Below are 14,366 nucleotides of genomic sequence, written 5' to 3'. Positions count from 1 at the left end.
AGGATTACAGGCTTGAGCCACCGCGCCCGGCCTTTTTTGTATTTTTAGTAAAGATGAGGCTTCACCATCTTGGCCAGGCTGGTCTTGAACCCCTCACCTTGTGATCTACCTGCCTCGGCCTCACAAAGTGCTGAGATTACAGGCGTGAGTCACTGAGCCTGGCTAAATTTAGGTCTTAATCTTTCAAAATATTAACTGCTCTAAGGATTAATTCATTGCAAGTAAATTTCTTTAAATGAAAAATTGATATTTATATATTAACCTGTTGTAAGCAGCGTTATCAAGGAGCTGAAAGAAAATACTCAAGCTAAAGGATGCCTCTTATGCAACACAGTGTCATGTGTACATAAAATCCCTGCAATTATGGGCTATATAGCTCGATGAGATAAAATATTTGACCCTGTTATTCCCAGATGCAACCACCATACACTTTCAGAAGAGATTTGACAAAAGCTCTGTTTTAGTTATAAAAACAACAAAAAAGATGATGATAAAGGCCATCACCTCTTCACTTTTACATAAGAAAACATAAAAAATAAATACTCACTGGATGAATAAAGGGTTAAGTATAGTCTTCAGCTAAACTGGCTTTGGTAGTGTAAGTCAGTGAGCAACACTGAACAAACTGTTACATATTCCCATGTAACTGCAAACTGTATGAAAAATACCAGTTCTTTCAAAGCCTCCAACTGAAGTGTAAAAATGCAAACAATATACCTCAAGAGAAAAAACTTCACTGATAATTTTTTTAAATTTATTTTTGAGATGAAGTCTTGCTCTGTCGCCCAGGCTGGAGTGCAGTGGTGCGATCTTGGCTTGCTGCAACCTCCGCCTCCCGAGTGGCTGGGATTACAGGCGCGCACCACCATGCCTGGCTAATTTTTGTATTTTTGGTAGAGCCGGGGTTTCACCATATTGGCCAGGCTGCTCTCGAACTCCTGACCTCAGGTGATCCTCCCACCTCGGCCTCCCAAAGTGCTGGGATTACAGGTGTGACTCACCGTACCTGGCCTTCACTGATACTTTCTAAAGCTTGACTCCCTCATCTACAGAGACCGGTGCTAGAAATGGAAACTGTTTTCATGTAAACCAAATGTGTAAATGGCCTACTTTGGTTTACCATTACAGGCCTGAAAGCCCACAAAATAACAGTCCATCAAAAGATCTCACTAGCAAAGAACATAGTGGGCTTACATGGACTAAAATGAGTCTACATGGGAAAACAGCTTAAAAGAACATGCTATGAATTTGCTGTCAAGGAACAAAATAAGTCGACACTGGCAAATGTTGCTCAAGTGGATTACTGTAGTGACAATAAAGATGACTTAGCTTCTAAGTGTCAAAGCTGCCTGACATTGGTCTGTTTCTTTAATATGATGTAGAAAATGCTATTTTAGGCTGGGCACAGTGGCTCACGCCTGTTAATTCTAGCACTTTGGGAGGCCAAAGCGGGGAGATCACCTAAGGTTAGAAGTTCGAGACCAGCAAGGCCAACATGGCGAAACCCCGTCTCTACTAAAAATACAAAAATTAGCCAGGTGTGGTGGCACATGCCTGTAATCCTAGCTACTCAGGAAGCTGAGGCAGGAGTATAGCTTGAACATGGGAGGCGGAAGTTGCAGTGAGCCACGATTGCACCACTGCACTCCAGCCTGGGTGACAGAGTGAGACTCCATCTCAACAAACCAACCAACCAACCAACAACAACAAAACAACAACAACAACAAAAAAACAAAGCTAAAAACTTACCTTTAAATGTCCTAGGAACCCCTTCTTGTCTACAGGCAATATAGAGACAAGCAGAAGCTATAGCATCATTAGCTCTTCCCTTCAGGCTCTTCTGTTCATATACTTGCTTGAATAAATTATTCGTTCGATCCTTCAAAGCAGAGAAACTAAGTTTAACTCTATGTCATTTAATTAGCTGCAATATCGAAATTTTACGTGTTCATTAAATTATGCAAAGTCAATGCCAGAATGGCTTAAAGGAGGTAGACAAGAACTTACAACTATATTTCGAGGTAGATTGATTCTGTCTGCCATGGTAGTGATTTCTTTGAATGCATTCATCATTGCCCGATCAGAACTGCTCATTGTTCTCCGATTCTGGTACTTAGAATTGCCAAATTCATCAAAACTTGCAGCTCCTGTACCCTATAGAACAGTTAAAACTATGAAAAAATGTTTTGGAAAGTATGAATAATGGACAATTTCTATGAAAATATAACTTACAAGATCTGATTCTATATAGACTAGAAATCCTGCCCATCTATACTAAAGGAATATGTAATTCTAACAACTGTTCAAGAACATAGAAAATGTGAAGCTTAAAGTGTATAAATAGAAATATGATACAAAAACCTGACAAAACCATGGAAAAAGGAAGTCTAATTTCACTTAGAAATATGATAAAAAATATCAAATACTAGAAAACAGAATCCAACAGCATATTAAAAGGTAGTATATCATGACCAACCGGAGATTGTTCCACAAGATATTATTAGATAATCAAATAATGTAAAACATTATATTATTAGATCTAAGGAGAAAAATCATGATCATCTCCAAAGGTGCTAAAAGGCAAATGAACAAAATTCAAAGTTCATTTTGATAAAACTCATAGGACACTACAAATGAGTACTTCTTTACGTTAGAAAACTCCTCTCCTCTGCCCAAGCCAGTACAATTAATGAAGAAACATTACCAGCATTATCACCAAAATCACAAGACAAACGCACCTCCTACTGCTACCATTTTATAACACTGATCAGGAAAACTAGCCAATTAACCAAGAGAAAAATCGGAAATACAAAATTGGAAAGGAGGTGATAAACTATTTGCAGATAGTATCTTTATACACCTGGAGTATGCAAGAAAATCACTAAAAAACAGCTGCTATAAATAATTCATTAAAGCAGCAAGGTCAAAATAAATAGAAATGAATACCCTTCGTAAGTACAATCAACCAGTTAAAAGACAAGAAAATAAAATTTTCAATTACAACAACAAAATCTTGGAATAAACTTGAGAAACATGTGAGATGTTCATGAAGAAAACTTTCAAACATCTCCTGAAGGCACACAAGATACCTAAGGAAATGGAAAGGCATATGAGTTTTTTTTTTTTTTTTTTTTTTTTTGAGACGGAGTCTGGCTCTGTCACCAGGCTGGATGCAGTGGCCGATCTTGGCTCACTTCAAGGCTCCGCCTCCCGGGTTTACGCCATTCTCCCTGCCTCAAGCTCTCGAGTAGGCTGGAACTAAGCTGGAACTACAGGTGCCCGCCACCACGCCTGGCTAGTTTTTTTTTTTTGTATTTTTTAGTAGAGACGGGGTTTCACCGGGTTAGCCAGAATGGTCTCGATCTCCTGACCTCGTGATCCGCCCGTCTTGGCCTCCCAAAGTGCTGGGATTACAGGCTTCAGCCACCGTGCCCGGCCCATTATGAGTTTTTGAATACAAGATTTATTATGAAGAAGTCAATTTTCCCTATGTCAATTTGCAAATGAATCTGACCAAAACCCCAGTGAAAACATTAAATATTAAAAAACAGGCCGGGCGCGGTGGCTCATGCCTGTAATCCTGGCACTTTAGGAGGCTGAGGCGGGCGGATCACCTGAGGTCGGAAGTTTGAGACCAGCCTGACCATCACAGAGAAACCCTGCCTCTACTAAAAGTACAAAATTAGCCAGGCATGGAGGCACATGCCTGTAATCCCAGCTACTTGGGAGGCTGAGGCAGGAGAATGACTTGAGGTGGTTGTGGTGAGCTGAGATCACGTCATTGCACTCCAGCCTAGGTGACAAGAATGAAACTCCGTCTCAGAAAAACAAAACAAAACAAAACAGGCAGAGTGTGGTGGCGCACGCCTGTGGTATCAGCTACTTGGGAGGCTGAGGCAGGAGGGTCACTTAAGCCTGGGAGTTTGAGGCTGCAGTTAGCTATGATCACATCACTTCACTCCAGACTGGGTGACAGAATGAGACCCTGTCTCAAAAGAAAAAAACCAAAAAACCCCACAGAAAACAGAATCCAACAGTGTATTAAAAGGCAGTAATATCAACCAAGTGGAGACTGTTCCACAAATATATTAAAGAATCTAATATAAAACATCATATTAATAGAGCTAAGGAGGAAAATCATATGATCAACTCCAAAGGTACAAAAATTGCAAGTGAACAAACCTAAACTTTTTTAAAAAATAAAACAAACTTAACCTTTAAATGGAAAACACTAGTGAAGAAAATGCTGAAAAAGAAGAGCAATGAGGGAAAACTAGTGCTACTGTATATTAGAACAGTGTGGTACGGCATTTGACTAACTGGACCAGGACAGGAAAAAATAGAAAGTCAAAAAATATGTCCAAGTACACATAGAAATTTATTATGTGATAAATCTAGCAGCCTAAATATATTTCTATCTTGGCCACGGATGGTGGCTCACACCTGTAATTCCAGCACCTTGGGAGGCTGAGGTGGATGGATCACTTGAGCCCAAGAATTGGGACCAGCCTGGGCAACATGGTGAAACTTTGTCTCTACAAAAAAATAAAAAAAATTAGCCAGGTGTAGTGGCCCACACCTGTGGTCCCAGCTACTTGGGAGGCTGAGGCAGAAGGATCACTTCAGCCTGGGAGGGGGAGGTTGCAGTGAACTGAGATCATGCTATCGCACTCCCACCCGAGCGACAGTGTTAGACCCTGTCTCAAAAACAAAACAGGCTATGTAGGGTTCGGCATGGTAACTCATGCCTGTAATCCCAGCGCTTTGGGAGCCTGAGGCAGGAGGATTGCTTAAGACCAGGAGTTCAAGACCTGCCTGGAAAAGAGTCTCACTGTCACCCAGGCTGGAGTGCAGTGGCGTGATCTCGGCTCACTGCAACCTCCAACTCCTGGGTTCAAGCAATTCTCCTGTCTCAGCCTCCTGAGTAGCTGGAATTACAGGCGCCCGCCACCACGCCTGGCAACTTTTTTTGTATTTTTAGTAGAGGTGGGGTTTCACTGTGTTGGCCAGGCTGGTCTCAAACTCTTGACCTCAAGCTATCTGCCTGCCTCAGCCTCCTAAAGTGCTGGGATTACAGGCGTGAGCCACCGAGCCTGGCCAAAAAAATTTAAAAATATATAAATTAGCCAGGTGTGGTGGTATGCGCCTGTAGTCCTAACTACTTGGGAGGTCAGGGAAGGAGGATCACTGGAGCCCAGGAGTTTTGAGTGTGCAGTGAGCTTTGATTATACCATTGTACTCTAGCCTGTTGCCCAGACAAGTTTTCCTTTTGTCTTTTTTTTTCTTTAAAGATGGAGTCTCTCTCTGTCACCTAGCCTGGAGCGCAGTGGCGCGATCTCGGCTCACTGCAACCTCTGCCTCCCGGGTTCAAGCAATTCTCTGCCTCAGCCCTCCTGAGTAGCTGGGATTACAGGCGCCCACCACCATACCCGGCTAATTTTTGTATTTTTAGTAGAGACGGGGTTTCGCCATCTTGGCCAGGCTGGTCTTGAACTCCTGATCTCCACCCACCTTGGCCTCCCAAAGTGCTGGGATTGCAGGCGTGAGCCACCATGCCCAGCCGAGGAGACATTCTTGATATTCAAAGAATATATCAATATTAACTCATGAAGGCCACACTACACTCATTTTTTGTGTGTATACAAAATGTGATTTATGAAAAAAAGGCCTGATATAAAGTCCCTGTAATTTCGATTTAATTTGGATTTAATTTGATTCAAAAGTCTTCCCCACTTTAGGATGGAATACACACACAAGTTAGCCATCATTCACAATGATATTACTGGCAAATCTTATTGGACAGGTCAAGAGTCCCCACTGGTGCAGTGACATACTTTTGCAAAGTTCCCAAACTCTCAGGTCTATGGTCATTCTGCAATTGGTATTTCCCGCCAAATGGACTTATTACCTTGCCAATCATGGTAGACAAATCTCCATCACTCAGAAGAGGATTCTGAGAATCTCCAACTCGAGATGGATCTTTTGTTGCTTTGTCATTGCTGAAAGTTCGCCATTCAGATCCCACATCGATAACCCGGTCACCTAAGAATATAAGCACATACCTGAATCATTTTGTCAAGATAAGGTTTACTTAACTACACTGTCCAATGCCCAACTAAGCCATTTTATTCCCAGGAAATCTCCACATGGACATCTAGGATCTAGCTCAAATATCACATTTCAGACATTTGTCCTAAAGCATTCCTTTAACTATTGTGCCAGTCTAACAATAATCCTCTTGAAACATTATGCTATGATATTCTAACTCTTGGAAGAAAAAGAATGTCAAAAGTGGCAAAGTACAGCTATTCATATGTGAGGCAAAGGCAAACCATTGTAATGATGATTAAGAACCAGATTTTGCACAAAATTTGCAACAGCCATGGGAAAAAAACCAGAAAACATTTTTTAGAATGGTATTAATGCAAATAATTTCATATTAAAACATCACTAAGTTTTGGCGGGAAATGCTTTGCAGAAAATAAGCCTAAGCTTCTGTTTCAAAGTAACAATTTTTTTTTTCTTTTCTTTTTTTTTGAGACGGAGTCTCGCTCTGTCGCCCAGGCTGGAGTGCAGTGGCCGGATCTCAGCTCACTGCAAGCTCCACCTCCCGGGTTTATGCCATTCTCCTGCCTCAGCCTCCTGAGTAGCTGGGACTACAGGCACCCACCACCGCGCCCGGCTAGTTTTTTGTATTTTTTAGTAGAGACGGGGTTTCACCATGTTAGCCAGGATGGTTTCTATCTCCTGACCTCATGATCCGCCCATCTCGGCCTCCCAAAGTGCCAGGATTACAGGCTTGAGACACCGCGCCCAGCCCAAAGTAACAATTTGATGAAAAATATATGTGGCCAAATAATTTATACAGAATAAACTTCAAGCCTAGATATAATTTATACAGAATAAACTTCAAGCCTAGAATCAGTAAGAAGAAAGCCTGGTAGGCAAACTTTTCTCTTTAAGCAAAGAGGCAGCATCTAAATATATCATGTCAAAAAAAAGCAGACACAAGTAAACCGTATTATTACTGTTTTGGTGAGAAATCTCAATGTCTGGCAATACCTTCAGAGTAGTCAAAAGTTAACACTGAACACTTACACACGCTCCTCATTGTGCCCTTTTGTACATGTTCTCAATCTTCACAGCCTTATCAAGGGAGGTACCACTTTTACTGCCACTTTACAAATACGATGAACTAGCCTAAGATCACATAGCTAGAACTGAAATGCACATCAGAGTCTGTTCTACACTCCAATTATAAAACATGAGCTTTTTCAGTGAATTGTGATGAAGCTGAAAGTAGGAAGGAACCAGACCATTTCATCTTTGTGTATACACAGCAAGCAGAAACAAATGGCAGAAACCAGTTACTGCAGCAATTAGAGTTATGGTATTAACAGTCAATTAATATAATAGTCAAGAGTGTGAACTCTGCCCTTTGCTGCTTAGCCTTAGAATATTACTTCATTTCTATGTCTTTATTACCTCAGCTCTAAAATTCTCCTTAACCTCATATTTTAAAGATTATAAAGATTAAATAAGCTATTATAATACCCATTATAGTGCATGTAAAGTGTTTAAAAAGTAGTACTAAGTGCTCAATATTCGCTATTTACTGCTATGAAAATTAGAAAGATAGCAAATATTCTGAGTTTCTCCTTTTTTGTGGGGAAGATAAGGGAGAGGCATCAGTTTAAAACATTAATCTCCGGCCGGGCGCAGTGGCTCATGCCTGTAATCTCAGCACTTTGGGAGGCCAAGGCAGGCGGATCACCTGAGGTCAGGAGTTTGAGACCAGCCTGACCAAGATGGAGAAACCCTGTCTCTACTAAAAATACAAAATTAGCTGGTCATGGTGGCACATGCCTGTAATCCCAGCACTTTGGGAGGTCCAGGCGGGCAGATCACCTGAGGTTGGGAGTTCGAGACCAGTCTGACGAACATGGAGAAACCCTGTCTCTACTAAAAATACAAAATAGCTGGGCGTGGTGGTGCATGCTGGTAATCCCAGCTACTCAGGAGGCTGAGGCAGAACTGCTTGAACCCAGGAGGCGGAGGATGTGGTGAGCCGAGATCACAACAAGAGGGCAACAAGAGCGAAATTCCGTCTCAAATAAAAAAAAAAACAAAACCCAAATAACAAAACAAAAACATTAATCTCCATAGAAGACTTTAAAAGTTTCCAAGTGCTCTGCTAAGTACTTGATCAGGAGGACAGCAAAGAACAGAGAAAACAGAAGGAATTCCACCTAGACCATGCTAACTTTTTAATTTTGTATATAAAAACTAATTTAAATGCTCATTAACAACCACAGTATAGTGATCATGTAATTTAATCTTAGTGATAGATTTAAGAAAAGGCCAGGCATAGTGGTTCACGCCTGTAATCTTAGCACTCTGGGAGGCTGAGGCAGGAAAATCACTTGTGGTTCACGCCTGTAATCTTAGCACTTTGGGAGGCTGAGGCAGGAAAATCACTTGAGCCCAGGAGTTCGAGACCAGCTTGGGCAACATGGTGAAACCCTGTCTCTACAAAAAAATACAAAAACAAATTAGCTGAGCGTGGTGGCACATGCCTGTAGGGAGGCTGAGGTGGGAGGATCACCTGAGCCCAGGAGGTTGAGGCTGCAGGGAGGAGGGAGCCGTGATTACACCACTGCACTCCAGCCTGGGTGAGTGAGACCCTGTCGAAAGTAAGCAAATGCTCAAGAGAATGACTCATTCCTGAAGCCTCTGACAAAATATTTCTTTTTTCTTTCTTTTTATTTTTCAGACAGGGTCTCGCTCTGTCGCCCAGGCTTGAGTATAGTGGTGCAATTTCGGCTCACTGCAGCCTTTGCCTCCCAGGCTCAAGCAATAGTTCCACCGTAGCCTCCTGAGCAGCTACAGATATGCACCACTAATGCCTGGCTAATTTTTGTATTTCTTGTAGACATGGTTTTGCCCATGTTACCTAGACTAGTCAAGTGATCCACTCACCTCGGCCTCCCCAAGTGCTGGGATTACAGGGGTGAGCCACCGCACGCAACAGAAAAACTTTTCTTTAAACAGCTGAATCACCAAGGTAAAAGTGGATTATCAGTTGGACTACCATGTGGCCACATTACAAAGGGATTGAGATTAGAGGCAGAGTTCCCATCTGCCATCCCTGCATGCAATGAGAACAGGCAATGAAGGCAGAAGCAGGGCGGTAAGTTAGAAGGCAATTTTAATACATCACATTGAGGAGGTGGCCCTAAACAAGGAGAAAAGCATTAGATGGATGGCATTACAAGGATTTCTCTATTCCCTCTTCCTCATAATAAACATCACTAAACTTAGGAAGTAATGTGAATTACACAGATTTTAAAAAGGTACTTAAAAGTATCAAATTGTCATCGTGCACTGAAACCTTACCAAACCACTGTGCAGTGAGTACTATTCACCAACAAACCCATGTCTCAAAGAGATCACACCAAAGAGATCACGTTTTCTTCCTTTTTAGAAAATACTTGCTCACTAAAAGATATGTTAGAAAAAAAAATTACCTGCATTCCCAATACCCAGTGACGAACACTATATTTTCATATATGCTCTGTGTTTTTCGTTCATATATGTATGCACCTATATGTTTTCCTAAAATTTAGATATTGTGCCTGTTTCATGGCAAGCTCTTTTCACTAAATTTATAAGCACCAGCACAGTATTTTTAGACAGAATTTAGTCCCTTTAATAGCATCCACCAATTAAAGTGATACCATGGTGTTCCCATGCACTTATGTTTTCTTTTTTTTTTTTTTGAGACGGAGTCTGGCTCTGTCGCCCGGGCTGGAGTGCAGTGGCCGGATCTCAGCTCACTGCAAGCTCCGCCTCCCGGGTTTACGCCATTCTCCTGCCTCAGCCTCCAGAGTAGCTGGGACTACAGGCGCCCGCTACCTCGCCCAGCTAGTTTTTTGTATTTTAGTAGAGACGGGGTTTCACCGTGTTAGCCAGGATAGTCTCGATCTCCTGACCTCGTGATCTGCCCGTCTCAGCCTCCCAAAGTGCTGGGATTACAGGCTTGAGCCACCGCACCCGGCCGCACTTATGTTTTCAAAGAGAGAAAAGACAATCTAACTTTACTATTTCGCAAAATAAAAACACAAACACGCACAGAACAAAAATCACTGTGGCCTTCAAACCCAGAGTTACTTACTAAATTTTAAGCTAAAAAAAAATCATCAAATGTCATTTCAGTAACTTGCAATATTTTTATTAACATATACGAATGTATCAAGAGAATGGCATAAGTGAAAAGGCAGAAGGTATGCCCACACCTTTTAAGTCTGTCTAGAAATCTAAAGATAAACCATTAGTTAGCTAAGATGCTTCATTTCATAGCGTTTTCTGAAATACTTTACCATGAGCTCCATTTGCTGCCTGCTTTATATTGTTTTTATAAAGACAAGATGGATTTTTTATTTTTTTTAAGATGGATTATTTTAAGGTAGTATAGTATAAATACAAAACACAACACTGGGTGGTGATGTAATTTTTCCACATACATAGGAATGATCTAAATGACTCGTTCAAGAATCTGTGGTTTGTGCTAAGAACCATTACCTCTTTCTATATTTAACAACCCAAAAGAGCATTCATAAGGAATGAAGTTTCCAAAATAACTCAATTAGCATACCATGCAACTACAACTAGTCCAGCAGATTAAGTGCATGAGTAACAGGAAACAGGGCAAGTCCATTCAGAAAAAAATTAGAATAAAGAATTTTCATTTGAAGAAAATCTAAATGGAGTAGTATTTTTAAAAGTTGCTCTGGAAGAAAGCTGCAAGACAAAATTTTTTCTAGGGCTAAGTGGTACAAGGCAGCCATGCCTGGGTATAATCTATAATCAACTTTTGAAAAGGAAGAAGTCAGCCAATTAGCAAATACACAAAACTTCACATATCCTTTAATGTTCTAGAAACCGAGAAACATATGAACTTCCACTAGTTTCCTTCTTAACCACACACTGTAGTCTATGTGAAGATTTACAGTATCAAAGAAAACTTACACTACTATAATACATTTATATGCACAACTCCTCCCTCCATCTAGAGTGTGATCTTTAACACTTTTAATCAAGTTCCCCATCCAAAAAAGTAAACACACCCAATATGTGTATTTATGTATTTCACACATGTATAGCTCTCAATCCATATATTAGTGTGGTGTCTAAAGGGTATTAACTAAAACATTTTACCATATTCTGAAGAGAATACAAATTCCATCTCTTTATTTTTCAAGAAGAAACCGAGAATACTTGTCAAAAATCACTTGCACCAGTTTTAAGTGGTTTAGTCACTTTGTCACCTGTCTTACAATCTGGCAATTCCATTCTTAAGTACAACTGGCCTTCTGTATCTGTGTATTCTGCATCCACGGATTCAACCAACCACAGACTGAAAACATTTGGGGAAAAAATACGCCTGTACTGAACATGTACAGACATTTTTTTCTTGCTATTATTCCCTGAGCACAGTATAAACAACTATTTACATACATTTACGCTACAGAAGTAATCTAGAGCTGATTTAAAGTATATGGGAGGATGTGCATAGGCAAATACTACATCATTTTGTATCAGAGACTAGAGCATCTGCGAATTTTGGTATGCAAGGGAGGTCCTGGAACTAGTCCCCCACGGACACTGAGGGATGGAGTGAGTGTATTCCCCCTTAGAAACAACCCATCAACAGAAAAATGTGCACAATGGAATATTCTTCAGTAAATAAACTACTCACACATGCAATAACAAATATATCTCAAAACTTTTTGAAATTTTTTTGAAATTATTTCAAACCAAAATGTCAGTCACAAAATAGTTCATACTGTATGATTTCATTCAAGTGAAGTTGAAAAAACGGGAAAATAATCTATGAGAACAGAAATCAGTTCCACGGCTATTGCTGGGTGGGAGTGACTGGCAAGTGGCATAAAATGACTTCTTTCCCCACTCCCCCCCCCAACTGGAGTCTCACTCTGTCACCCATGCTGGTGTGCGGTGGCACAATTTCGACTCACTGCAACCTCTGCCTCCCAGGTTCAAGCAATTCTCCTGCCTCAGCCTCCCGAGTAGCTGGGATTACAGGCGCCTACCTTCACATCTGGCTAAACTTTGTATTTTTAGTAGAGACGGGGTTTCACGGTGTTGGCCAGGCTGGTCTCAAATTCCTGACCTGGTGATCAGTCTGTCTCGGCCTCCCAAAGTGCTGGGATTACAGGCACAAGCCACCACGCCCAGCTGCCAAAATGACTTCTAAGGTGAGGGAAACAGTCTCTATATCTTGATTAGGGTGTGGGTTACACCAGTACATGCACTGTCAAAATTCAAACTATGTTTTATGGTATGCAATTACAGCTCAATAAATTAATAATTAAAAACTCATTCCCACCAATATACTACTGATTTTGAATTAAATGACACCAAATCTATATATTATTTTGGGAATCACAGAACAATTCTTATCTTCTTCAACAAGGGAATACTCTTTCCTCAAGGTCTTCTTGCAGATTTCAAAGTATTATGTATGCCATGCTTAAGACTAGACCTAGATTTTTTATGTTAAAAATCTCATTTTCTAACTACTAATTGCTATATTTTATATGCTTACATTCAGTCACTTTTAATAACTATTAATTTTTTTAAATTTAATTTGACTTCTAGATATAGAACCCCATCAGTGGCAAAAAACATATTCCAAAAAAACCACATTCCATTTCCAATGCTTAACTTTCATTTATATTTTATATCTAAATTACTAGTCAAAACTTTCAAAATAATGCTCTTCATTTTAAACTGAAACATTTCAACATTATGCATACAACTGAAACAGTCTATTAAAGCATTATTCTACTCTTAAGTACCTTAAATAGGAGTAAGTGTTGAGTTTATTAAATGTCTGTCTTCCTACCAGACCCCTGTGTTTCTTACACACTGTCTTTATTTATTTATTTATTTATTTTTGAGACTGAGTCTCGCTCAGTCACCCAGGCTGGACTGCAGTGGTGTGATCTTGTCTCACTGCAATCTCCGCCTCCCAGGTTCAAGCCTCCCAAAGCGCTGGCCTTGGCCTCCCAAAGCGCTGGGACTACAGGTGTGAGCCACCGTGCCCAGCCACTGCGTCTTATGTTGTAAAAAGCTAACCACAATTGTTTGAGATTTATTATACTTTAATACTTATGTGTTAGGATAAATCAAGTTATACTGGAGGAACAATTTTTAAAGTTCAGTGGCTTAAAATGAAGGTTTATTTCTTATTCACATTACATGTCTATAAAGGGATAGCTGGAAGCTTCTTACACCATCCTTATTCAAGGTGACAGGATCTTTATCACCTGAGATATTGCCAGTTACCATGGATGGGGAAGGGAATGTGGGAAATTATACACAGACTTCATAATGGCTTCTGACCAAAAGTGACACTAACATTTCCACTCACATGCCACTGGCCAAAGCCAGTCAAGTGGTCATGCTTCAAAGGGTAGAAATACAATTACATCATATACCCTAAAGGAGAACCAAAAATGTTAAGCGAATAGTCATTAGTGCTGTTTCAAGCGACAATTAACAAAGATAATTCGGCACTGTATTTTTGGAGATTTATGTATAAATCCCTATAAAAGATTGCTCTTTTTATTTATTATTATTTTTGAAATGGAGATTCGCTCTTGTTGGCCAGGCTGGATCTTGGCTGGCGGCAACCTTTGCCTTGTAGGTTCAAGCAGTTCTCCTAACTCAGCCTCCTGGGTAGCCGGGATTACAGGCATCCACTACCACACCCGGCTAATTTTTTGTATTTTTAGTAGAGACAGGGTTTCACCACGTTGGCCAGGCTGGTCTCAAACTGCTGACCTCTGGTGATCCACCCACCTCAGTCCCCCAAAGTGCTGGGATTTACAGGCATGAGCCATTGCGTCTGGCTCAGAAGATTGTTCTATGGCTTCCTTTTTGTACCAAATGACAAACTGAAGAATTAGGGATAACTTCATTGTATTTCAGCAACTGTCACAGAGAAGTAATCTGTCAACATGATTTAGGTCCTTTGAAAGTAACTTTTTAGGCCCGGTGTGGTGGCTCACGCTTGTAATCACAGCACTTTGGGAGGCCAAGGTGAGTGGATCACCTGAGGTCAGGAGTTTGAGACCAGCCTGACCAAGATGGTGAAACCCAGTCTGTACTAAAAATACAAAATTAGCTGGGCGTGGTGCTGCATGCCTGCAACCCCAGCTACTTGAGAAGCTGAGGAAGGAGAATCGCTTGAACCTGGGAGGTGCAGGCTGCGGTGAGCCGAGATCGTGCCATTGTACTCCAGCCTGGGCAACAAGAGCGAAACTCTGTTTCAAAAAAAA

At 40.8% G+C, this 14,366-nt stretch overlaps 1 protein-coding gene across 1 annotated transcript in view; it reads right to left on the bottom strand.

Moving 5' to 3' along the window:
- GTF2B (general transcription factor IIB) overlaps positions 1-14,366 on the bottom strand; it is a 40,884-nt gene that overhangs the window by 5,217 nt on the left and 21,301 nt on the right. Inside the window, exons 3-5 of the mRNA XM_017850885.1 lie at positions 5,909-6,042; positions 2,008-2,154; positions 1,750-1,879 (exon numbers count right to left, since the gene is read on the bottom strand). Coding sequence (XP_017706374.1) covers positions 1,750-1,879; positions 2,008-2,154; positions 5,909-6,042 — 411 coding nt within the window. The remainder of the gene's footprint in view (positions 1-1,749; positions 1,880-2,007; positions 2,155-5,908; positions 6,043-14,366) is intronic.

Source organism: Rhinopithecus bieti, unplaced genomic scaffold, assembly GCF_001698545.2.
Source record: "Rhinopithecus bieti isolate Rb0 unplaced genomic scaffold, ASM169854v2 scaffold_1467, whole genome shotgun sequence".
NCBI lineage: Eukaryota > Metazoa > Chordata > Mammalia > Primates > Cercopithecidae > Rhinopithecus > Rhinopithecus bieti.
This window is presented reverse-complemented; position numbering and strand designations above follow the sequence as displayed.